The following is a 27218-nucleotide window of genomic DNA, read 5'->3' on the forward strand; positions in this document are numbered from 1 at the left end:
TTGATACAGCTGACATATGTGCAAAGACAAGGCCAACCTCTGCAAAACTAAACACGAAACATCTTAAGCCACATACTTACCTATCTGTAGGTGGTCAAGTGCCTGCGTAAACAATCCACAGGAATAAATTTTGATCATTAAATATATATGCGCACCATCCTGGCAAAATGGTTCTTTGAAATCCAGTGGCAAAAAAGGCAATAAAGGTGTATATGGTTTTACTACTTCTGTCCCTAAAGAAAAGACAAAAGGTAGCTGATAGAATAGGAAAATTGCATACAGTAAATTATCTGCAAACAGCAGAGGCTCAAAATAGAGACATGCGTTAAGATATCGCTGGTCATGTTCTCAGTTTTTCTTACCTGCAATGATTTGTTTGAGGTAAACGTGTTGTCCAATGGGAACCTGGAGATGAGTGCTCTTAGGCAGCATAAAGCAGAAGAGCTTGGTGTCATGGGTAACTTCTGTCTTAGAAACCAACTTGCATTTCCTGTAGAACAATCCTAAAAGCATCAATTGCCTGTTACTTACATATCTTTTAATGAGAAAGAAAAAAAAACAATAAAACCAACAAAACCAATAAGAATACTTTACAAAAATACTACAGATAGATGCTTTTGTACCATTAAAATTATTTTTCTAATTTGGAGCTAATTTTTTAGCCTTACTTTAGGCTCTTACCAGACTGAATCTGTGTTATTAGATAGCAATGACTATGAAGAAGCAGAAAATCAACACAATTTTTCTTTCAGAAAGCAGAACCATCTCTGTACCACATTGTACCTGTACTAAAGTCACCACAGAACTTCAGCATGAATAAAAATCTGTAGATTAAAACAGCTTGGGTAATGGAAATGAAAAGTAAGGAGGCAGAGCACCACGCTGCCTAAACTCACCCAGCACTCTGGGTATTTATTCAGCTGACCACCCTGCATTGTTGCTGTTTCACTGCTACTGACACAGCAAATATTTCTGATAGGGCTGTCCACAGGGAATAATACTTACAGCTCTTGCAGAAAGATGGCATATATTGGCTAAAATGTATGCTCTGGCACCCTTTCATCAACTACTATCCTAGCACCTATACTTACAGCACTGATACTACTACACTATACCAGAACACCTTGTGTATGCTCACCGGAATTTCTATCCCATTGTTTAAAACATCAAACAAGTTACAGCAGGAGGAACTTACATTGATGACAGTTTAAAATGAAAATGTCCACGTTCATGCGGAGTTTTTTCATCTTAGATAGACAAGCACAATGGCCTATCAACATGCAACTGCAAAGAGCTTTGCACATTTTTTGGGGGGGGACAAATATCAACATTTAAATGCTTACACCTGACATAAAATAAAACTAACAAGTGAAAAACAAATAGAACTCAAGGCAATGCATCCGTGATAGCTGCACAGATAGCACAGAATAAAAATGCCAGATGTAAAGCTATAAAATAGCTTTAACTAGACAGCTCAGCTCTCAAGGCTCTCCTTTAGCACTGGTACTGTGTAAGGGAAATGTTGAGTCCTGGCCTGAACCTCTGAATGATAACCTCAAGCTAGCCATGAGTCAGCCACAGGAGCACAGGTGAAGGCAATTCACCTGTGCTGCTGGAAGGGCTGGAGCCTGGCTGCACCTCTCCTAGACCTATTTAAGAGCTGGGTACCAGTGGGGAAGGATCTCTTCTGGAGATCCACTCTACTGCAGTTTTGTAAGTGAGCCCAGGATATGGGTAAGCTTTCTACCCTCTTTTTGTTATTACAGTCTGCTTTGCCTAACTCTCTTGTTTATTTTGTAATTATAACATCTTAATATTCATTGATTATCCATACTGCTCTTGCTGTTGCCTACCTGCCTGCCTAGAAGAGGTGCTGGTCCATAGAGGTAGGTGCAGGTACACAAGTTACAATACACCTTGTATCAGTTGTTCCACCTACTCTTCTCAGCCATGGTAAAACTTCAGTAACTTTGCTCCTCAACAAAACAGGGGTAAAGTTACTCCATCTGCAGCAAAAATGCTTTTTTTCCCATCTTATTACAACTGATACATCATGTAAGCACAGCTACTTGCACAACCGGTATGTCCTTCCTCCACTCTTCTAAAAGTTCTCACGGATCTTTCTCAGTTGTCTCACAGCTACACACTGGAGTAGCATAAGCAGCCATTTATCTACAGGAAACCACCCTGGCCAGCAGCATACGCGTCCACGCACCTTTCTGAAGGGATTACTCTCCTACTTGACAGTATGTTCTGCCTGTGTTAAAAGTGCTTCTAGCATTGTCACACGTAAACAGTCAAACTGCAACTGTCCAATCTTAATATTATTACTATTCAATAATGCAAAATACATTATACTAGACTGTAAGTAGTATTAAGGAGAGCTGCTGTGTTTGCAACACACTTTGTATTATTGGTTTCTGCAGTTCATTGAAGGAAATATAATATTTTCTTTAAAGACTTGCTTAACCTCTTATATAAAAATGCATCAGTTCACTTTACGAGGTCAGTATTACTTTACCAGGCTGGAAGTCATGATCATTTTACTTCCAGAATATATTTGTTGTACTTCATAAAAAGTTGTTTGCACACCAAACCAGTTTCACATCCAGCAGACAGGAAAAACAACTGAGTTGTTAATTACTATTTCTGTGCTCTTAGTACAAGAGATGGGGCTTTCTCACACTTAACAGCATTTGCTCTATGGGAGCAAAATTGAAACCTAAGCAATTTAGAGGCAGGAGGCACAATTCTAAGCAAAACTGAGTGAGGCTGATTAAGTCTACACTATGCAAACAGAAGCCTCCAGTGTGTAGATATTATTTCCAAACTGAAAGCAGAGAGCTGGAATAAAGGAAAGACATTTAGCTGAACATTCCTCTTTTGTAACCCTTGGAGTATTTCAATTTTATTTCTTAATTAATAAATCGCTGAATAAAAAATTCTGGACCATGGTTTAAAAAGCCACAGATATCAATATACTTACTATATTTCCTCACATTAGTAATTGAGGAACTGAAGAAACTCAGCTCAGCAAGCTCTGATTCAATAGGTTCTGAAACTTGCGTAAGCAAAACTACATTCTGAAATAACCTAAATGTAGCTAAGAAATGTGCTTTTATACACATAATCTTCCTTTTTGGAGCACAATGTCTCAATTTTCATGGTCTAATTACCATAACTACGAGCCAGCAAGAGTGAACAATGTTTAATCAGTTCTTAACTTTGCTCTCACACATAAGGCAGTCTAAATTTAGTCAGCTTTTGAGCATAAATAGGCAGAGGGTCAAGAGTGCTTCAGAGAACTGGGACAGTAGCAATAACATCAGAAACATCTTTATAATATATTATGTTATTGTATGGAAATTTCTAGTTTAGCTGGAAAAAAAAAAAAAAACAATCACAGTGATCAAGGTAATGCACTTGAGTGCTGCCACAAGTTCATACCATTCCCTCACCACAAAATGAATTCATATGTAACCTCTATCATCCCCTGCAGATGCAGCAGCTTATTTAGAGGTGGCTTTGAGTGCCTCGTTTAGGCATAGCTCAAGTTACAAAGGTACAGAGTGCTGGAACAATGTTACAGCATTGAATAGGGATACATCTGTAGTAATAGCAGGACGTGGAGGTTTTTGTTTCTTCACTAGTTACTCCTACATCCCTTGCCACAAGGTAAAGGTCTACTGAAGTTTTCATACAGATAGAAGGGATATCAAGCACACAGGCACCCATGAGATGCAACAACTCTCAATCAGTTTTCAACTTTCCCTATTACGTTCTCCCACCCTTTCTGCAAGACTCAAAGGCCTCCAATTCTACTGGAAGACAAAACAAGAAAATGAAACCAGGAGGAAAGAAACAACAAAAAAACTTCTACTGTGAATCTGTTCAAGGAGAGTATCTGAACAGTTTTCAACAACTCCAGAAAACATTCTTAAAAAAAAATGAAGTATGGTCACAGAAAAGAAAAATCCTGGGTGAAAACATGTTGAACATGCCCTAAAAGACTTAGAACTGCCAATGAGGCCGTATTTACCTCTTTCCACGCGCCTGAGAAGTGTATTATGACTCTCCAAAGGCAATCCCAGCACTTTCCATTGAATATGATCCTTTTTCTTCAAAATAATCTCTACCTTCCCAACTTTTTCAGCAATATTTACTATAAGAGAAAATTGTTTCCTACTGTTACTTTTAGTTACACTTCGCACAACAATATAATTTTACTCCCCTATTAAACTCAAGAAGGATTAGTTATTTTTCAAGAAGCACAGGATTAATGCATTATATTATAATATTTTGTTATCCCTAATGCTTTATGGGGCCTTTAGAATACATATAATTAATGTATAATATTTAATACATCTAATAAATATGTTGTGAAAAGATTCACAGTCCATTCGGTCAGAAATAACACGAAGTTTGAGTCCTTATTTACTGGAAATAGTTAATTACTACCACATACTTCCCTTTTTGCCAAATGGCCATTTGAATGAATAAATAAGTTTATGAAAATCCTATTCAAAACATAGAATGGTTTATATATACACACAACACAGCTCCCTTCTAATTATTTTAGTGATACTCCAAAGGATCAGAGCACCATCAACATTATTATTATTATTATTATTTTTTTTACAAGCTCAAGTGTCAAAACGAAAAAAAAAGAATTTAATTGTATGGTTTGATTTGGTTGACTGTGTCAGAAGCTGATGGTATGAAAAGCTGTGAAGTACCTGATGGATCAGAAAATTAAATGAAAGTTCTATATTTCTTCTAACATGGGAATGTAGAAAAGTTACAAGAGACAACTTACCAGCAAAGTCATCTTGAACTTCATGATCCAAGTCTGAAATAAAGAGCAACAAATTAGTTTAAGCAAAAACTGAATTACATTCTATATATGTAATACATGTCTTTATATATTTGTACAGCTTAGAGCAAGAAATACTGTGTGAAGTAACATGCCTACAACCCTATGTGTCTTTACTTGGTCCTGAAATTTCACTCTTGCTTCATATCAGTCTCAGTGTTTTCTGCAAGCTAACGCATAACATGTTAAGAAAGGCATCATTCTCTCCTTTTTTTTGTTTTTAAACAGTGACTCATGATATAATTATCAACTTGTATTCATCTAAACCATTCCACCTCCCCTTTTTGAATAAGGGCTTTTTAGTAAGTGATCTATAACACACACCTGAAATAGAGAAACTTGCATAACTTTTACATCAGTCTCTTACTACACTTTATTCCATGTTGGTTAGAACATCAAATAAGAAACAGAATAAAAAAAAAAATATACATACTGACCAGATGAAGATAGGAGTTGATAATGTAATCATTTTCAATAAAGAGGAATAAAATTTAAGTGGTATATGCAAAACATATATGGCCTGATGTGAAGGTTTTAATATCGGAAAACAAAAATTAAGTATTTTCAACTGTAAAATCACAGTACCTACCAACTTCTACAAGATACGAATGGTCATCCAGGATGATCTCTCCCCTTAGTCTTTTGTGTTGACAGTCCACTATCACCAACTCTGCATTCATACCCTTTCACAGACAAGGAAAAAGAGCATTTTAAGGAAGTTCTCCAAGAATTCAAGCTGGATCACAAGATCCTGTAATTATCTCTTTCATAAAATACATTTACCTTCTGCTTAGTATATATGACAACAGTGATCAAATCATCTGTTTGAAACCAGTCATAACTGTAAAACAGAAGTACAGGAAGAAAAAAAAAATGTATATATATAGACTTTTGTTCAGCATGCCAAAATATATTTAATGAGCAATTTTCAAGCAGAACTTCTTTCACAAAGATACCAGCCAAACACATTATTTACTATATTTTCAAGAGGTAAGCCCAGCAATTATAATTTTGAAAAGAAGATCAAAATAAAAGCAGTCTAATTATTCATCCTAATAGTGCATAGCAGTTAAAGTTATATGCAGTGGTTTTAGTTATAAAGCATATGCATCCTCTTTGCAGTATATGAACCTTCCAAGAAAGATGGTTGAAGTCCTTGGCTCCAAGCAAAGTTATTACATTGTCAGAGCAGTTTCCAAGAGTTCTACCTTTATACCACAAAACCACAGTTTCCTTCATTTGCCCAGATTTAGGCTTTACATTCTCACGATTCCCAAGCTACCCAAATCTTGTAATAACTACAGGGTAGAGTAAGCATTTGAAGGGCATACTGTATATTTATTGCTTTCCATTACCATACACTTGCCAGGGTTTTCAAGACCTCTTTGGCACAGCAGCCTACCTATCCAAGGCAGAAAAGCTATACATCTGACTACATCTTACACTTGGCTCTCAAGTGCACATCTGTAGTTCTGACATAACTCCAGCATCATGAAGGCTGCAATCCCAGTAAGTAAAAGTCAACTCTACCCGCACAACTCTACACACTCCTTATGTATACATTACTACTGTCTTCTCTCTTCCCCAGGTCCTAACCACTTCTGTTTAGTGTTTGAACTCTTGGAGAAGAAAGAAGGGATGCCCCCTCCAAGACACATTCCTGTTAGCCAGCACCTTCCCATTTGACATCTGGACATGCCAGACACACATGAGGAGAAAAGAAGCAAGGACTGAGGAACAACCCCAGAAGATAAGCCATGTTCCAGTTGCAAAATGAGGATCATGAACATGGTTGCACATAACTAGCTCAAAGTTTCTGAAGTTGCATTATGCAAAAATCAGAAAATAAACCTCAGAGATTCAAGGAATAATGAGAAGAAAGATACCTCAGCGACTTCAGGTACTTCGTTGTGTTTTTAAGGTTTGAAAACAAAGGTTTTACGTTTTCAAACTGCAGAAACCTGAATAGCTCTATCACATCTTAAAACATTCCAGTCTGAAATGAGGTACCTCTCCAAGGCATGCCACTTATTACTGACAAATAACCCAAGTAAAAAAAATAAAAAATAAAAAATCAGCCCACTTGGAATCACTTCCCAGGACTTTTCTTAAGAAGCAAAAGGCTGAGGAGCCAGTGAAAATAAACCATACAGTTGTATGCAATGCACGGCAGTAAAAGTGTTAGAAGCCAACAGACCAAGCCAAGAAATATGCTTCATCTTTTGCCTGTAAGGTCAATAAGACCTTTGGCAAGCTATTTAAATCTGAACCTCAGCTTTCCTACTTGTGTTGGTAATGAGATACTCATTCAGCTGAAACATCAAGATCTAAATATGGAAAAAATCGTCTCTATTTACAAAGTACTGCACAGAGTTATTAAATAGAATGTTCAACAAAATGAAAACCAAATGTTTACCTTGGAGTTGTATCTCTAGCAGAAGCACCCAGTACTTCCCTCTCAGAGAGCATACCTACAAAGGGCAGAGAGTTGTTAAAACACGTGCTGTGATGCTCATTTAATAAAAAATCATAGTAAGACTTTTTTCAATGTTATATGCTAAATATCCTTTCTCAATATACGGTGGTTTTCTTTCCACAGGAAAGTATTCATGTCCTTTATTTTGCTTTTATTCAGCATTCAGTCCAGGAGAGCAGGCTCCTAGAACATGAAGCTCTGTTGCAGAAATTAAGAGTTCCACATTCCACAGAACCCCTGCATGCGAGTTTCCTGGTATGTGTAAGCTGCTCTGTTTCATCAGGTATTAACTTGTCCTTTCATACTTTGTGACAGTGAAGCAGGGATAAAACATCTTAATCAATTCAATGGAACTATTTGTTCAGCTTTGTTTTCAGCTGATATCTCTCTACTTTGTGCTTTGCTAGGAATTTGGAAAATATAAAACAGAGATAACATTAAAGCAATTGCAATCCTTTCTCAATTTCAATAGAAGGAAGCTGTGTAGAAACACAATGGAAGAATCTGCACTGACTGAGATACAATTTGTAACACTGCATGAATAGAGCAATTTCACCAGACAATGGTTAGGCAGAGGTCTAAGCTGGACAAGTGAAAAGGATTCCAAGCCCATTCAAAGACAAGCCTTGCAAACTAGAAAAGGATACGCATATAATGATTTAGGTAAGTGAGAATTCACAAGCTAATTATCTTCAACGTGCCAATTCAGTTTGGGAGTTTGAATAGAAGTTTAAATGTGCGAATTACATGACTTCACTATGTAAAAAGTAAATAAAACAAAAAGCACTGTTATGGTCTAAACCAATCTGCCAAGACTACAGATCATTCATATGAGGAATGGGGCTTACTGGTGTTAAGTCATAACAAAGACATATAATGTATGCTTGGGCTGCCCTCTGTGGATAAGTGAAATTTGTGACCATACACACTATTCGCTTTCGTGAGGCAACAGAAATATACAGCTGCCAGAATAAGAACATTCTAGCAAACTAAGTTATTTGTTAATTGCTCTGAAGTACTGTAAAATATTATTTGAAAATAAGAAGTCACACTGCAATAAAAAAAGAAAATTATTCAGGTGATGAATGAATCAATTAAGGTTAGTGCTCTGCTGTGCATGACAGTCATACGGTCATAAAGAAGAACTGGTAGTGAATCCAAAGGCTGACGGCAGCTATGAAATGAAGGAGTTTCAGTTACTGAGAGAAACAAGTAAGGTAGTGAGCAGAACTACAACTTCAGCTTGTTCAGGGAACTGTTTGGCAAAATCTCATGGGAGATCAGATAGCAAGACTGCTGATTGATAGCCTCTTGGGTAACCCTCATAGCCACACCAGAGAGATGAGTTTGACAAGTTCAAATCTGAATAGGAAATTAGCAGTACTACCAGGTGCAAAAGGTGTGATCAACACTACGAAGTACAACTGCTGGCTAATTAATTACAGCTGGCATTCCTGCTGCAGACAGTAACAAATGAAGGGAAGCAGCTGAAACATTAAGTCCCTTCAAATGGTATCCATAACTTTTGTCAGGCTAAAGAAATAGGCTGACAAAAACTGCATGAAACTCAAAAGAAAATGCATGATTTCATAGCAGAACGGGCCGAGGAGCCGGTCTGGATAAAAAGCAGTTTTGCAGAAAACTTCCATGGGACACAGTAAGAAAACCTGGGCAAGCTAGGGCACATACTACGTTACAACACTGTATGACAGAAGCCAAATGCAATCTGAGCAAAAACACAGCTTATCAGCTTGAGGAAAGCAGTTCTTCCCCTCTATTTAGAATTTGTAAGACCACATCTGCAGTACTGGCTCCGTTTTGGCTCTCCAGTGCAGGGCAAACATTGACATGAGCAAGTCCAGTGAAGGGCTACCAAGTCGGTCAGCAGCTGGAGCAAAGAATGCTTGAAAGGAGGCTGAGGGAACTGGCCCAGCTCCATCTGCAGAAGAAAGGACTACGGAAAGGACTAAGCTCCAGATGTTTGTTCCGACCTAAGCTATTTTAAGATTCTGTGAAAACTTTCTGTATCTGTTATTTTCTTTGTTCTCTGAAGCCCAGAATAAGCTTAATCCATATTTATAAACTTTAAGTATTACTAAGAAAAATAGAAATGCCTACATTACTTACACTAAAGAATCTCAGCTGGTTGAACCACAAGATTTAGTTTTCTGTACTTGAAGTCCTAACTCAAGCTCTCCTCCCATCATTCTTTCCCATGCCATCTGATGAGCTTATACTCACACACCAACTTGTTCTCAGATGGTGGAATTGCCCAAGCCATTTATTTTACTTTTAATACTACAGAAATATGCATCTTAATAGTTTGAGTACATACGAAATTTGGTTTAGCTTGAATGTACAAGGTTGGAAAGCTCATTATTAAAGTATGTCTTTGATGCTTACTTGCTTTTAAATGAATGCGAAGTTTTCAAGTATGCTTTGGAAATAACAGTGTGTTGAAATTTTGTTTGAAACTCAAATATGAAGAGATATCCAAGAACATATCTGCCTTTAAGACTTAAAATGAGCAACATATCCTGGAAACTTCAGCTTTCCTTGTCTCTTACACTACAGGTTGTTGATTGTCACAAAAAAATCAAGGATGCATTCAAGTTAATAGATATGAGCACACTACACAATACAATTATTATTTATACTTTTTGGATCAATAATGCAACAAAGTGTCTTCACCATACCAACAACTTCCTAGAAAAGAAAAAAAAAATAAATCAGAGCCCACACAGTTTTCTCTTTCTAACTTTCAGATAGTGCTGCTTACTTCTAGACTAATTTTGACTCAAATTTACAAGAGCTACAAAGCAAAACAACAGAATAAGAAAGAAGTCTTACAAGGTAAAAGTATGTCCACAACAGTTAAAAGTCAGTGCAAAAATTTTTTCCTGAAGCCCTATCAAACAGGTAAACTGAATACGAAAAACAGGCATCAGCACTTTGGCAGCTTCACTGGAAAGCACAATCAGAATTATTTCCTGTCTCCTGAGGAGTCGCACATTCTATACAAGAAAAGTTATTTCATGATCCTTCTTAACCAAGAAGAGATGAACACCAAAATAGATGGCATATTTAACTTACTTCTTGAACCAAAATACTTGTGGTGTATTTAGTGACTAATAACTGCTGTCTAGTGATACGATTCTAATATAAAGTTGAGTTTGTGTTCCAGTTCTTCCCGCCTTTCAAGGCGGGATGAAAATGTTCCAATATGTTTGTTGATGAAGTCAGGCAGCAGACTCTGTCGCAAAGTTTGGAAAAAAACACTGTAAAAGGATATTTAGGAGAACAGGAACAAAAAAAAAAAAAAAAAAAAAAAAAAAAAAAAAATCAGTTTTTTTTAATTTTATATCATATATGTTGAACTCAAAGGTATTTTTGTGTACTTCAGCGCTACTGCATACTGCGAAGTAAACTGCCTTTTGGAAATCAAGTATGAGATACAATGTTCACAGAACACAAGACAGCAAGAAGGACAGTAAGAACAGAAGAAAGTAAGATATCAGTTTGTATCCTTTCATGCTTAAAAGTCAGCCTCCAGATCGAACTGCCTTATTTCACTTCACAGGTGTTCATTTTACTTCCTTTACCAGGAAACCCCCAGCTCACCTCAATTGATTGGACTTTATAAATCACATTCTGTTAGGAAGCCTCTTAGTATACTAAGATGACTAATCACTACTAATCACACTAATTTTTTTCCTAAAAAGACCAAAATCAAATACACAGTTCTTGTACACTTTCAATCAAAGCTATACCTGATACTCAAGGAGGGCTCAGCAAAGGCTACTGCTTCCCTATCTCTGCAAGGACTAATGTCAACCTCAACCTCCTGTATCACAGAACAGAATATTTGCTCCTCTTAGAGCACATCAATTAACAACCTAGTTATTCACACGGTTACACCTCAAGTAATTCAGTCACACCATGCTCAAGTAATATATTTCTATTTCAACTCGTTTTCCAGTGATCAACTTCATTCTATGCATTATCCAACTTTCTGTCACATCTCTGCAATTCAATTTCCATGGCCACCTAGTTTTTCTGACACAGAAGAATCACAAAGCCTGGCAATTCTGTAAGGGCAGATTTCAATAGCACATTTTTACTTCTGATCTACCTTCTCTAGTAGAAAGCCTGTCCATCTCATACTTCCTTCTTCCACACTACTGCGCTGCCGTCTTTGAATGCTTTAAATCACTGAATTGGCAATGCCTGATTAGGATTTTGCTTTTTGGAGTTTCCCAAGATCACCACTGTCTCAAAATCAGATTCAAACGTAAAGACAGAAGCTGGATAAGTACTGTGCATTAAAAAATATTCAGTTAAGTTTAAGATTCACTTCCCACCTTGCTCCAGAAAAATACTTACCATTAAGCCGTTTTTTCTCTTCAGGCGGGGTAGAAGAAATGTCTACAAGCATTAAGAAAAACAAGCATGACAGTGAGAGGTTACAGTACAGTACTTGCATACATCATATTAAAAAAAAGGAGCCAAAGTAAAGCTCTCCAAACAAACCACACCAATAACAGACTGACCAGGATGCTTTGGGTAACAAGAAGTCACAATTAAATGTAGTAGCACAGATACTATTCCAAAAGATTATGTGTAATAATAATTAAAAAAACCAACAACCTATAATACAATATGTGAGAAGTTGCACAGCTGAAGGGTAGGAAATGAGAACTTATCTGACTCTTACAAACAGCACAGATTTCCTTGTGCAACAGTAAGCTTCATAGCCAAGAAGCTAAGTCTGTCACACTTGGAAAGGCATTGTTTGAAGACAACATACAGTAAACACCAAATCTGACCTGCCACTACCAAAATCGCCTGGCAGAAACACAGGAAAAAGAAAACCTTCCTTTAAGTTCCTTCTCTCAAGTAGTTTTATTTGACAAGTTACCATCTGAACTTTTCATTCAATCTCCAGCATGCTGTAGCTAACTCCAAATAACAATAAAACAAAACAAAAAAGCAGAAAAAGAAAACCCTAAGTAGATGAATGCATAATGTCAATTCATGTATGTAGTGCTTGACTCAAGGACAAAGTCATTGCATCTCTTGGTCTTATACCTTTCTTCTAGTTCCCTGGAAGTACTCAAATCCCTTCCACCTTGATACACATATCACAAAATATACAAAGACCCCTTCTGCATTCAACTCTGTTAAGAGATAGGTCAGGGGAAAGCAAGAGAATCTAACTTATTCTTCCTGCTCCCTTTCATGAAAACAAAAAGATGAACGTTTCTCCCCTTACTATGGGTTTCTGAACCCCTCCCTCTGTTCTCTCCATCACAGCAGTCAGGAATAGAGGAAAAATGCCAGTATGATAGCAGTAAAAGCAAGGCTTCTGGAACAATCCACCAAGCACACGGTACTGCAAAAGGACTTCAAAGCTGAACAAGAATTGCCCTCATCAGAGACTTTCACGCTGAGTTGAAAACACTTCAGGATGAACAGCACAGTTCCTCCCAAACTTTTGTTTTAAAATGTGTTCCTCTGTATATTCTGCTATACACTACTTCAAGCCATCTGCTAGGACAGGCAAATAAGTCACAAAGTCACATTTGTCATTAAAAAATAATTGTCTCAGTTCAAAAATACACTCTCTTCTCACTTCACTTTAACACACAGCACTGAATTGGCACTGCAGATTCAAGGACACTTGTTTAGAAGTATTTCCAAGACACAACCCTTCCTCTCTTTTCCCTGGATCATACTATACCTCTTTCAGCATATCAGTGACAGAGCACAAATAAGTGCATACATTCCAACTCCCAGGTTATGTCCGTACATAACTTCAGTGGTAACAGACACTGATGTGTCTAATAGAAACATCATCCATATCAACAGGTACAGCCAACAAAGTACACATCGGCGCAGATGTTACAGCTGAGTACCTTGAAGGCAAATCAATAATGGCAAAAAAGTCTAATGCTGCAGAGGTTTGTTGAGAAAACTGCAGGAAAAAGGAGATTCTGAAATAATCTTTTACATGCCTGAGTACTGTTGTAGCTACTGCACTGTAACACTAAAGAAGGGATACTTTAGAATCTCTTGCTAGTCACAACCCTACCCATCAAACAGCATTCCCAGAAGACAAGTTAGCAAAAGTATCACCAGCAACTTCAAAGGACTCTTAGGAAACATGCAAGGACAAGCTTTGCTCCAGAACACAGGAAACAAAACTAAAAATCACAAACCTACCAGCAAACCTACAACTGCATACTACTGAGTATCAAACAGCACATACCAATGCTTGCCCCACTGTCAAAAGCTCACCTCTGCCACGAAAAGAAAGCAATTAATAGTGTAATTCAAAATCCCTTCTCTATACCATTCATACTAAATCTGTATTTTATTCTTCTTTTTTTTTCTTTTTTTTTTTCAGATCCAAACTTTGTCAAAGGCAGTCTTCTGGAAGGAGAAAAGACAAGAAGTAGTGCTGCCTGACTACTGACTAATCACGAGCTTGATAATTCACTATTCAAAAGCAAAGGATATATAACCCAATATGAACCATAGAAAAGTCTTGAGAATTTTGATACAAAGAATTTCAGTAAACATGGTCTAATCAACTTTATTCTTTAATTAATAACTTTCAGGCCTGAGATGGCCAAAAGAGACACCAGGCAGCCAAACCACTTTCACACAGTGTGTTACCTTCATCCTGCAAGTTTTATCAGCGCAAAACAGATAAGAACAGTCTTACTACAGAAGAAGGCAGAGAGAAAATGGACCATCGTAGCAGTCAGGAGCAAAGATATGTTTATTTTTTTACTGATTCCTTGCCATGAGAATTCCTCCAGTTACAGAAAAGTTAGACTAACAAAACTGGTAAAAGTCAGGTTTACTTTTTTATGTTTGTGATTCAGATGACAAAGTGGCAGTAACATATCCACAACAACTCAACTCCATGAAGCTGTTATGCTGTGAAGGTATCTCCTTGCATTGCAGCACTCAGCTTAAAAATTCTACAATGAAATTAGCTACTTAGCAACACAGAGATGTAAAATCCTATCTCACTCTGAGTACAGAACAAAATCAACTTAGATCATGAAGTGACCTAAGTGCTAAGCAAATAGCCATGTTCCCTTGTCAGAAGTTGAAGAGCAGCAAGAGATGCCTGAAGTTGTGACCTACAGGATACCACAGAAGGTGAGAAAATAGTTGCAAATATGAATTCTGTCATGATTTCACAGCAGTTTTGCTAAGGGTCACTATTCAGTAATAGTATCTGGTTGTAAGATATTGGTGTTTTTCACTGTGGCCTGCAAACCAAAACAAATACTGAAGATAAAGTCTTTAGAAACCACTGCCAGCATTTTAAGACAATATGCTACTTTCTCTCGCTGTCCTGGCTCTGTGAGCCTGCTGAATCAGCAACATTTTCTCCAACTAAATTGAAACTTTAGCAGACCCAGTAAGGAGTTTTCTAAAAACAATAACTGTGTCCACAAACTGTGTTCACAGATCTCATTTCAAATGCAACTTTCAAGACCTATGTCTGGGGCTGAAATCATCAAAGTAAAAAAAAATGACTTATTTTAAGATGCTCTAAATCACATCAGAGGGCTGTTCAGGAGAGTTTGCCTGCTGGGGCCTGAAAAAAGAGCAATCTTTGGGAAAAAAAAAAATATGTACCTATTTCTACAAACATATAACCCTTTTCTGATGAATTACAGCAAAAGAAAAACATAGCAGCATGTTATTTATAAATGTCTTCACTTGTAAAATAGTTTCTCCTTCAGGTATATACTACCAAAAGACTACGTATACGCAACAGCCTTCACCTCTGTATCAAAACATAGACAATCCTTGTAAATACGATGATTTCTTGCAACTTCCAGACAACTTTGGAATAAAGCATTATCAGAAATTATTTCATTCTAAAAGCCCTCACCTTTTGGAGCAGCAATAGGCTTGAAAGCCATTCTCCCAACAAGACATTCCTTCAGCATCGATTCATAATTGACCCAACGATGAACCTATATTAACAAAATTGGTTTGCACAACTTTTATAACTTTTACTGTGTTGTAAGATACAAACACCATTTCTGCATAACAGCTAATATAATTCACTTCTTAGTGTTATGTTCTTAACACAAACACCAATTGATCACATTTTTCAGTACGTATTTTTACTTCTTTCACAGACAACAAGTATTTAAACACACACACACAGACCCTGATTATGTGACAGTAGCTTAATTTATCCATTTTATGTTTTGCAGTACCTGAATATCACAATGTTTAATGACAGAAAAAGTTTCAGAATAGTGTGTTTATTGCATTTACAACATAATAGAATTTGTCCTTATCACAAAGGAAATTAATCTTGTTTAGATACGAATATGGGGAAAGGGACTGATGAGGGAAACAAAACAGAGCAGAATAGACACATCGACATCTCCTGTGAAGTTGGAGCATTTGTTTGGTTGTGTCTGACAATCACTGAATTATTGGGAAATAATCTACTTTAAAAAGCCAAATAAAGTAATGAAAGAGCAGTCATTTACAGACCAGAACTGAAGAACTTCCTTAGGAAATAGATGGCAGAAAAGCCAACTCTGATGGGGCATTCAGAATAACACCTCAGGAAGAGAAAAGGTAAAGGAGTGCAGCGTGACAAATTTGAATGGTACAAAGAGATTTAAAAATAAAAACTTTCAACTGGACCAGCTAAGCAAATAAGATAAGGAAGTCCCATCCATAAGTTGTAGCTGCATTTTACACAGGTAAAGAAAAAATTCTGAGTGAGAGTTATGTTTTTTAGAAATTTAAGAAACACCAGCAACCTATCAAACTCTTAAACACATCAGTATCTAACAGATATAGAATGCACAGGCAACAGAAATGCCTCCAGAACTGAAAAGACATCAGCCAGAAACTAAAACCTGGAGGTGGTTTTCCACTCCTGTCACAAAACAAACAAAAATGTACCAAGTATGTTACAAAGTTCAGATACACTTTGTTGGTCTTCTGGAAATATCTTTGCTGCCAGGATTCCCATTTCTGAGTACATCACACCATACTTGACAGTGATTTAGCTACAGACTTTCAGGCCACAACTTGACACAGCACAAATTTTCAGGAGTGAAAATGCAAATTTCTTTAAACCTGAGCAGATTTCTGACCAACAAAGAAATATACCCAAATCCTGTGCTAGACACTTCATTTGACAGGAGATTAACCAAAACCAACAAAACAAAGTGCATCACATCTCTCATTTATTTACATTCATTCTTAAATATGTTTTGCAAGTTAAGACGTAACATACTATGATGTAAGAACAGTAAAGAAATGACAGAATTCTTTCAGAAACAGAGGAAGTTCCCTTTCTGCTCTTCTGCAGTTTCCCAGGAAAACCCTGTGAGCCAAGGAGATGGGAAAAATGTCTGCTGCCAAAAAGACCAACTCAGTGAATCACCTCCTACAAAATCAGGTCTTACTGGAAGACTGCAGACCTTCTTTTCAGCCTTAAAGAAATGGTGAACAAACAAGAAACCAGTTGTCATCTTCTGATTTGTTCACAATGAGTTAACAGCAGTCCCTGAACCTTTTCCTCAGTTCTTTGTTCCCTGATAATGCAGTAACTAAGCTAATAGACAGAAAAACACTACAAATATTTGTAAAAATAATGAATGCTCTCTGGGAAGAAAATGGTTTTCAACCAACAGCAATTAGTCAACATGGTAATTTATTTAGGAGGTAGGAATCTGAAGTTTAATAGCTTTTTCTGCTAAGAACCAATCAATTTGTTAAAATGGTCAAATTGAAGCAAAACCTCAACATAAAACAACACTTTCATTATTGACTTTTGATGCAATATTTAAATGATGTTTCTCTTTCAGCACGTTAGTGCAATTCTGAACAGTAAACTATTGCCTACGCTTAGACCTCAAATGGTTCAAATCATTTCCACTGGGATGACCTAAGATAATCAGGAAATACGCATATATTTTTTTTTCAAAATACCTTTTAGTGAGGAAGTTGTTCTCACCTGGTCAAAAAGATCTGTACCATCAGTTCCAGCTGCTTTCATTAGCTCATCCTCACCACCGGGATGATATTCCATGTACGGTGTGACATTGTATACGAGTCCTGCAGAAAATGGAATGTGAGATCATGTGAGTAACATTTTTTACAACCACTGCAACTATTCAGTCATCTCCAGAAACAGTGGAAAGATTAGTATCTGTTACACAGTGTAATAGCAAGCAATATGATTTTCCAGAATCAGAAACAGAAGTAACACAACCGTATGGAACCTGATATGAAACATATCACACAGAGTTGTTCAGTAGGATAAGTTTTGTGGCACTGCAGGACTAACATCTGGAAAAACCCTGCAGGTTTAAGACTAACAAAATAAACACCTGAAGATGAAGGTGTCACAGTCTAGTTAATGTGTATGAGAGCCAGAGGCCAGTTAAATAGAGACACAGAATTGAACTAGTTAGTGCAGGGAATTGTTTTTGTTATCTCTTTGAATTAAGTCACTGCTGAGGTGCTGTTGAAGTTGCTTCTCTGTCATTCATCACCTATGGAGTAAAATGACTATGGGAAGAAACTGTCTTCCAAAAACAAAAGCTACCACCATCATCAACAAAACGTTCCCTCTGTAGATTCAGCAGTACAAAAAACCTGAATGCACTTTAAGCTCATTAGAGGCTGATAATACTGATGATAAATTTGTCTTAATAAAAGGATTCAGCATTCATTTTACACAAGCACTACTCTGTATTTTTAGTAAGATTTCTTAAAAAATGCTTTATAGGTCTGGAATCATGAAGACCAATTACTGAAATGCAGAGTAATCAGAGTTTGAAGAATGCAGCAATAAACAGATTTAACCACAGACGTTTCTTCTTATGGGACTACTGCAGGTCTACATAGCAAAATATTTCAAAAAATTAAACATTATCTGAACAAGAAATTACTAAAGCAAAACCATGCACTATGTGCTTTTAAAAAGTTTACATTACTCCAGAAATGAAGGCATTCAGCGTTAGGTGAGGGGAGACGTATTCCTGGGACAATCTTAATTGGTGAGAACAATTCTCCAGGACTGGAAAGGTTTTTTTGCACACTCTACTGACTTGATGTTCTGAGGGATGTAACCACTATGCCACCTTGTGCACGGGATTGGTTACTGCACAAAAGAAAATGCACAAGGGAAAATTAAACAGTTCAGAACTCCTGAATGTCAATAAAACATTCAGATTTCCACCTTATACGTGTTCTTTAACCCGCTGCCATCCCATTTTATATATCTGTGCCCTACATGACAACTCTGTTTGGTGATCACCCTACTGATTTTTGAAAAGTTAGCTCCTGATTCCCTTCTCCTTCACATTGCTCTCAATTTTTGCTTTTTACTACAGAGCCATAGTCCAACTACACTAACACAGATGCCTCAGAAAGGCAGCCTGGGGGAAGTAAGAGATTAGAAAGCATTTATAAGCTTTGTAAGTGATTCTACCTGCAGCAGTAGATGTGTTGTTTTTTTTTTTTTTTGAAAGGTATATAAACAAATCTACACTGCAAAATACATTTTCTTCAGCTCTCCTCTCATTATAATTCTGCTCATATCTGCAAGAGCAGTATGCAGAGCATTAACAATCCTACTACTTTGCTCAAAAAGCTCACTCTCGTTCCCCTTTTTGACCCAACAAAAACAGTCATCCTTGTGAAGAACTTCTTAATTTTGCCGGAATTTATGGATGACATTACATTAAATTCCTTAAGTTACCATTAAACAAAGCACTTTTCCTATACAGGTCATGTAAGTAAGCCACTCTGACCTTCTTAACAGCACTTCCACAAAACAGATTATCTCACAACAAATTCAAAACAATATTAATGTATTTTAACCTCTAAACAATTAAACAGCAGAGTGAGTACTCTTCTTCTTTCTGTAAGACTAGAAACTTCATCTTCAGCACTGAGAATACTCATCTAGACAAGGCTATTGCTCCAAACTACCTTTAGCACACTGCCATCTAACAATATACAATAATTTTAACTTGAGTTAAAATTTCATAAAAGTAACAATAAACAAACACCATGAGTCGGTTACCAAAGATATTTACAGTATATCTTCAGATATACTGTAGATATAGGCAAAGATTTATCTGCATGGCAATTATCATTCACCTTTCTAAATTGTATGAAGTGGTACGTGGGCTTACATACATGCATTTTCCAGAAACCATCCTACAGAATCTAAATAACATCTTTACATATTTTTATGATTCTAGATACTTTAAAGCAATCAGTGAAAGTCTTCAGCTGCTAAGGATGATACACACTCTAAAGACTTCAAGTACATGTCAGCATTTTTAATGTCTTATTCTTGCTAAGATGTTGTCAGAAGAGTCAACCATATTCTTAAATTTTACTATTTTCACATAAGTATCAGGTACATCAACTTTAAAGACTGCCTGAAAAAAGTCTGAAAGCAAAGAATAGCACTGTTACATAAAACCGCCAACTTGGACAAAGTTGTGTCCTACTACATCAACATTACACCTGGTCTAAACATAGACAACACAATACACTGTTCTGGGGTGAGGATTTTTGGGGGAGGTAGTTTGTTGTTTTGTTATGTTTCAAATGCAGAACACAGGCTAGGCAACAAATGCAAAAGCAACAAGGTAGAAACCAACCTCTTATACATATCCAGCAATCTTCCTTCTTGTTGTGCTTAGCAAGTTCATCTTCGCTCACTTCGATCAGCCTCCCTTTTAAACCAGTCAGGTCCTTTCCACTTTTAGTTAACCGAATCCAATCCATAAGACTCCTTCCTGGTTTTAAAGGAACCTGAAAAATAACAAGATGTATAAACATTATTCAACTCTAAAGGGAGAAAGAACCGTTCAAAATGCTTTTCTAAGCTCCCAAGGAAGACTGGGGCAAAACAAGAAATAACCCATACTCTTCGTGATCTTTTGGGAGCCCTACCCAGCAGTAAAGCTGTTTAAGGAGGCTTCCTATTTTGCAAGCCAGCCAAAGGATTCATTTATCGTAAAAGACTGAAGAAAATCGAGACGATACGGAAAGGCCGCACAAGAAGTGCTATGAGCCCCGCTAAGAGAAGAGCGGTAATAAGGTAACTACGCAGCCTCGGCCCGGCCCCGAACCCGGCCGGCCGCGGATCGCCGCCAGCCCCGCAGTGCCGCGCCGTGACGGCCTCAGGGCCGGCTGCGAGAGAGCCCCGACCCCGAGGGGGCTGCGCGGACCCTACCTTGCTGCGGCCGCCCGCGGCCGCCCGCTGTTGGGAGCCGGGCGCGGGGAAGGCCTGCGGCGGCACGTTCAGCATCCTGCCGGCCCGGCCTGCACCCGGCGGGCGGGCGGAGCGTTCCGGCACAGCGCGCAGGCGCGGCCCGATGGGCGGGCGCGGCCCGTCACAGGGGCGGGTGCTTCTCACGGAGTGCCGGCCTTCCCCACTTGATTCCATGCGGGCTTCCCGCGGGATGTAGGGCTGTTCTCGCACATTCCGCTTCCCTTTCGCAGCGTCGCACAGGGCTGAGTTGTGGTGGGTCCCCTTCAGAGCAGCGGAGCTGTGCTCTGACACGGGGCTCTGCTCAAAGCGCACTCCTGCGGCCCCCTGCTGCCTTGCCATGTAAGCCCAAGAAGGGGGGCTGCTCCTAGAACTGGTGTTTACAGTCTGCAAAATAAAGGACCTCAGACTAAATAAATAAAAACATTACTCATCAATACTTTCCCTGTCCGGAAGCGAGACAGAACTAGAACAAAGGCTCAGATGAAATTACAAAACATTCCAATTTTATTAAGAATAACATATATACATATAAATTATCTTTAAAAATACTGTAATACATTTTTTATATTAAGTTTAATAGAAGTAGTCTCGATTGGCCTTTCTTGCCATCAGCAATGTGATTCTGTTCTTGCATGTTGCTCCAGTTCACCTTCATCCTCCTCACTGTCTGAGTCTTCATAAAAAGAAATCGTAGCTTGAACAGGAAAGTTTTTCAGAAGTGCCTCAGCTTCCTGATACAAGTAATCATAGCACCTTGATTTGGGCCAAAACAGTCTGAAACAAGCATAGAGTAAGTTTCCTTATTGTTATTATACATGCTACTTGAAGGCTGACAGTTAAGGAACAGTGATATTCTGCTACACAAACTTCCTACAGCATTCCTCTCACATGGCCAGTGACTAAACTAAACTCCACATATAAGTAGAAACATATTCTCTGGATTCTTATTTCCACCAGAAGAGAGAAAAAATAGTGCTTCACATGCTGTGTCGTTGCAGCAATACTGCTCTAAACTCCAGGATCCATGCCTGAAGCATATCACTCTGGTACCCCATTATCAGTATTCTTTTGGACCTAACCCAAATAACACTGCTCTAAGTGAAACAGTTCTTTGAGGATACAGTGGGTGTGAGATAGCATTCTCAAAGTACCTGGTGTAAATCAGTGGTTTTATTAGAGATGGGTAGATTTTGGGTGATGTTGCTATGGTCTGAGACAAGTCTCAAGGTGAAAGGAACAATGACAGCCTCAGAGGATCATGCTTTGATGCTCCACCAAAGTTTCATCTTTGTAAACAGAATCTCCACTAACTTCTTACAGAAGTGTTGTATGTAGGAATCAGGATGAAAATTGCTGACAATATGGTGTAGCAAGAGCTATCAGCTAGTATACATCATATATATTGCAACAACATCACAACTGTTTCTGCTCCTTTTCAACTAACATCCTCTTGCTTACCATTTGGAAGAAGCTGCAGGAAACAATAGAAATCCCAGGAGCTAAGAGACTAGCACAATGCAAATTAAGTGCTTACTACAGACTGCTCATAACAGAATTGCACTAAGGAACAGAATTAGAATGAGGGTTTTTTAGCAAGTACAAAAATGCTTTCTAGGCAGTGGTTTAATAGAACACCGTCTCCTTTACAGCACAAAGCATACTTGCTCTGTAATATCTCATTCCCAGTGCTCCCTGCAGCATTCACTCATGCACAGGCACAGCATCAGGGCACTGAGCCAGTGCAGTGGCTTACGTTGTTTGACCGGCATTTGTCAGAGCAGAGCCTAGGTTAGGGAGAAAGCTGCATCTTACCTAGAACACCTTGTGCAATAAGATTCAGCACCTTGCAAGTAGCTGAATACAGATTTTCCTGCAGATTCAATAAGAGCTGTTTCATTTCTCTCTCGGACCTAACAATGCAGATAGCATCAGTGCCTTCACCATTAATTCTAGCAGTGGTTACATGAGCTGGCAGCGATCAGACCCTGCTCCTGCTTCTTGCTCCCATAGCTGTACTGCACTTGCAGGAAGACACCGCAAGGACCGTCCTCTGCTCCCTGCATTAACCCTGGGCACGGCAGCGAGTCCCGAGCTGCTTCAGCCAATCCTGCTGCCACCACAATTAGTAAATAAAAAGTCAATGTGAGAGCTGCCCAAGTCCCCTTTCCCACTTACCGCACGGGGTGCGCGTATTGAGCCGGCTTTCCAGAGGCCTCGGCCAGCCCGCGGGGACTGCGCGCCTGGGGACGAGAAAGCAGAGGTCACCCCGCGGACGGCGCACAGCCCGCAGCCCTACTGCCCCACTCACCGCGGCGGGGCCGGGCGCCCACGGCCTCCAGAAGGGCGCTGAGCGGCGGGGCGAGGAAGAGGGAGAAGCGAAGGGCGCGGAATCGTGCAGAACGCAGGGGCAACCCCGCGGGGACAGCGGCACTGAAAGCGGGCAGCCGCAGCGCAGAGCTCCAACCTCCATAGTACACCGCAACCATATCTCATCGCACCCCGGGCCCGGCTGCTTTTATACCCCGCAGTGCCGGCGGCGGCGGAGCCCACCTCCCCCGGCTCATTTGCCAGCGCCGTCAACAAAAAGGCTCCGCGGGAATACGCGCTGTGTCGACACGGAGCGCGGACGCGTGTATGGCCCAAATGGCCTTAGGGGGGAGATGCGGCAGCTCGGTGCGAAGCGCGCTGCGGCGGACACGTGGCTGGAATTGGGGTGGTGGCACCGGGCGGGGCGGGGGGCACCGGGCAGGGCTGGCAGCGACCCCGCGGGAGCGGACTTCTGCTGTCGCAGCGAGTCCGCAGGTCCCCGGGCATCGCCTGCGTACGGAGCTCGGGCACGGAGAGGGGAATAAAGCGCCGAGGTGGTGGAGACGGTGACACTGGCGGGGGTCTTTATTTCCCTGATACATCCCTGACGGAGTCTCGCTGATACACTCCTGTAACGTTTTCCACCTCTTGAGATATGGTTTCACTAGCATAGCGGCTTTCTGACAGGGTATTCTTACCGAGGAAAAGTGCCTTCTTTTACTCTTTTTCATACACTGCTGGTGCTTTATCCAACTGCCAGCATCAGCTGCTCTGTGCACACGGTTTTATGCCAAACTCATACTGCATGCCTCAGCACAGAGGGAGCTCCTTTCTATTTTTATTTTCTCTTTTTTTTCCTTTCTTTACGAAACTGCAATCATTGATGCATGTGAGCAGCAGTAGGGGTCATATATAAGAGTAAGCAGTAACAGCCCTGAGGAGGTGGGCAGAGTGGGCGGATTAATCTTCACTAGATTTGGAAGGAGAGCTCCAGACACAGTTTATTTACTGGCCCATGGAGGATCCATGGTAATGATTTTGACTTTAGATGTAATTAAGGGAAAACGCATTTCACAGTGAAAAGTTCAACTTAGTAGGATATTAGGATTAAACCAAATGTTAAAAAGAGTAAAATTTATGGGATTATTTTGCTGCACTTTGTGACTGTCCATGTGGGCCCTCAACACGAGAAGAACATGGAGCTGTTGGAGCCAGTCCAGAGGGGAGCCATGAAGATGATCAAAGGGCTGGAGCACCTCCCCTATGAGGATAGGCTGAGAGAGCTCAGGCTCTTCAGCTTGGATATGAGAAGGCACTGAGGAGACCTTATAATGGCCTTCCAGTCCTTGAAGGGGGGGACTACAGGAAAGCTGAGAAGGGGCATTTTATAAGGGCAGATGGTGACAAGATGAGGAGAAATGGTTTTAAACTGGAAGAGGGTAGATTTAGACTAGATATTAGGAAGAAATTCTTTACTGTGAGAGTGGTGAGACACTGGAATAGGTTGCCCAGCGAGGTTGTAGATGCCCTCTCCTTGGAAGCATTTAAGGCCAGACTGGATGGGGCTGTGAACAACCTGGTCTGGAGGGAGGTTAGCAGAGGGTTGGAACTAGATGATCTTAAAGGTCCCTTCCAACCCAAACCATTCTATGATCTCATTTTCACTGTGGCCTAGAATTGGAATGATTAAAACCAAAGTGAGCAAAAGGCTCAGATTGCTGGTAAATATTCAATTTACCATTTGCAGAAATTGAGATGACAACAAAGCAGCTAGCACAGTAAGGAGAATTTGATCATAACCGACACTGTATCTATTTTTCTTCAGTTTCCAAACAGCTTCTGTGAAACCTTGTCAAATGTGGTAAAGTGTAGAACAGATGTTTAAAAGCTGTCTGATGGCAGATTCTTCTCTTGCCTAAATTATGTGAGGGTCATTTATGTAGTTGGTATTTCTCTCTTGGGAAATATAACACATGCTGTACAAGAGGAGAAAAATAGAGGCTGAGTCCATTGTTAAAGAAGAAGTGCAGAAGCATCATCGTATTAGTACCAACAGAGGACTAGCAATTTCACATCAGCATTATTTGTTTGATAAAGCATAAAAGTGAGTATCAATGTGTACAGGAAGATAAACTACGAGAAAATAACTTTGGCCAATGGCCGTTAATTGTTGCAGAATTCTCTTAAATATCTGTCCCAAATGAGAAAACGTCCCATGAAGAAAGTGTGATTTACCCATTAAAAACAAACTGACACAGAGGTGTTGAGAGGATAAGGAGAAAATAATGGCTAACAGCTGTTTCTCCCTGCATATTTTCGCTCTACGTGACTCCTTGGCCTTACAGGTTAGTAATGCAGTCCTGTTTATTGACAGAAATTCAAACGTTTGAATTTGCTAAGAATAACTTGCTATCACTGACACCACAAAAAAAGAGAACATAACGTTTTGCCAAATTCCAACTGACCTTGAAATATGGGCCTTGACATATTTATATTATATAGCATCAGAAAGCATAGTTGTGAATTCAACATTCAGTCTGCTACAGGAAGTTCCCCCATGCATTCTTGCTTCTCCCAATTAAAGCAGTGTTCTCATTCCTGTGTCTTACTTCTTACTTTATTGTATTTAAACTTTTAAAAGAAGTATGAGTGCTGAAGGGATGGTTTTTCTTGACTGCACATGCATAACTAAATTGACTGTAGTAAAGCAAACCTGGGAGTCGAGAAATGATACATTGTGCTGTAAATATTATAGTGGAATCAAACAGGAAGAAATGATGTTGTATGATTTTATTTACTCTCTTACGCAGTAATAAAAATAGCCAGGAACCTCATAAATTCTCGTGTTCTTGAAAAGAGCTCTCAACATCCTGGATATTTTTTAATTAGTGCTTTTGAAGCAGGAAAACTCATAGGGTTCAACTGTGTTTAGCCGCAGTTTAATTATTATAGGTATCATGGTATAATTACACCTGATTACAATTTCAAATGTGGTATAAAGAAGTCTTGCATGGTAATTCTGAATTTACAGGAGAAGAATTAAATATACAGTTTAGCTTTCTCAGAATATGTATGTTGTGGTTGGTATACCAAGGACTGTGTATCCAGAGCAAAAGTAATTATCTTGTAATTAAATTGATTAAAAGCACTTTTGTGGTTCTCTGCAGTACGACATCTTGAGATGTGATGTGCTGTTAATGGGATAGACAGAAGAGCAAACACAGAGGACTGTGCAGGTTTGAGCGTGCTACTACAAACAAAGAAGGTGTTCACAAATGGCTTAGAGCTACATTTGACAAGACAGTGCTAATCACACTTGGAGTGGGAATATCTGGACAGAGAACACTCAGCTGGCTTTGTGTTAACCTTTCTGAAGGCAGAGAGAGCTCTCATTTATTAGTAAATCGTGGACATGCATTGCTTGAGTTCATACGTGGAGAAAATCTGCTTAGAAATTTGTTGAGTGAGAAAGGAGAAATCAAACCCCTGCTTACTGAGGCTGGGTCGAGGAAGCTGTGATGAGCAGACAACACTTGATCCTGAGTGTTTGATAACCTGGCTTCTTGGTATTTCCCACTCTGACAAAACTTCAGAACTGGATTTTGAAAACGAAATATATACTTATTGTTTGCATGCAGATATATAGCATACATGTATATGCCATTTATTTACATTTGGTCTATTAGCTGATAAATTTTTTTCTACTGTAACTTGAAAGTAAAGCATTAATTTATAAAGAACTGAAGGTTTTACCAGTCTCTCTGTTCTCACCATTGTTAGTTGGAAGCTCCTGTTTCAAGCGGAGACATCCACCCCTCTTCTTCCCATCTCTCTGGATTTGGACTGGGATGCAATAGAATTAGGTGCCTTTATTGCATTTCATAGAGAAAATGGTTCTTCCCCTTCCTCTATGTGGCTGGATTGGAAGGTTTGCCTGTGGGAGTGTGCACATGTGAGAATGTTGGGGTGGTCAGTGGTATCTGCTGGGCAGAAGGGAACATGTTTATGTTTGTAGCATATGTGCACCTACTGGAGGCCCCCCATGCACATGTGGCAAGGTGTGACCCTCACAGCAGGTTGGTTCCCTCCTTTCCCTGCCCCACAGCACTCAACTCCCATCCTTAGCAAATGGCAAAGGATAACGTATGGGAAAGTGACACACTAAGGGGCTAAGAATGTGTAATGAGTTCAGCTACTGAGTGCAGGGAACTTTTTTAGAGGATGAATATCATTTGCTGTCGAGTTCTGAGCACTTCACA

General features: G+C 39.3%; 2 protein-coding genes across 2 annotated transcripts in view; both read right to left on the bottom strand.

Annotated features, from left to right (window-relative positions):
- The window catches only part of LOC306944064 (cytochrome b5 reductase 4-like), a gene marked incomplete at both ends in the record, with an annotated part of 28239 nt that extends 7551 nt beyond the window's left edge, over positions 1–20688 (bottom strand). The window contains 12 exons of the mRNA XM_079532500.1: positions 81–233; positions 363–503; positions 4040–4162; positions 4817–4849; positions 5463–5556; positions 5657–5714; positions 7290–7344; positions 11733–11774; positions 15268–15352; positions 17368–17468; positions 20036–20189; positions 20614–20688. Coding sequence (XP_079388626.1) covers positions 81–233; positions 363–503; positions 4040–4162; positions 4817–4849; positions 5463–5556; positions 5657–5714; positions 7290–7344; positions 11733–11774; positions 15268–15352; positions 17368–17468; positions 20036–20189; positions 20614–20688 — 1114 coding nt within the window. The remainder of the gene's footprint in view (positions 1–80; positions 234–362; positions 504–4039; positions 4163–4816; positions 4850–5462; positions 5557–5656; positions 5715–7289; positions 7345–11732; positions 11775–15267; positions 15353–17367; positions 17469–20035; positions 20190–20613) is intronic.
- Positions 20689–21260: 572 nt separating this feature from the next.
- On the bottom strand, positions 21261–23122 carry RIPPLY2 (ripply transcriptional repressor 2; the record flags this gene model as incomplete). The annotated part of the gene is made up of 3 exons (XM_079549990.1): positions 21261–21426; positions 22828–22892; positions 22961–23122. The coding sequence occupies 3 exons, from the start codon at positions 23120–23122 to the stop codon at positions 21261–21263; spliced, it is 393 nt and encodes a 130-aa protein (XP_079406116.1).
- Between the last annotated feature and the right edge of the window lie 4096 nt (positions 23123–27218).

This window comes from Tetrao urogallus, assembly GCF_951394365.1.
Source record: "Tetrao urogallus genome assembly, chromosome: 2".
NCBI classification, from domain to species: Eukaryota; Metazoa; Chordata; class Aves; order Galliformes; family Phasianidae; genus Tetrao; species Tetrao urogallus.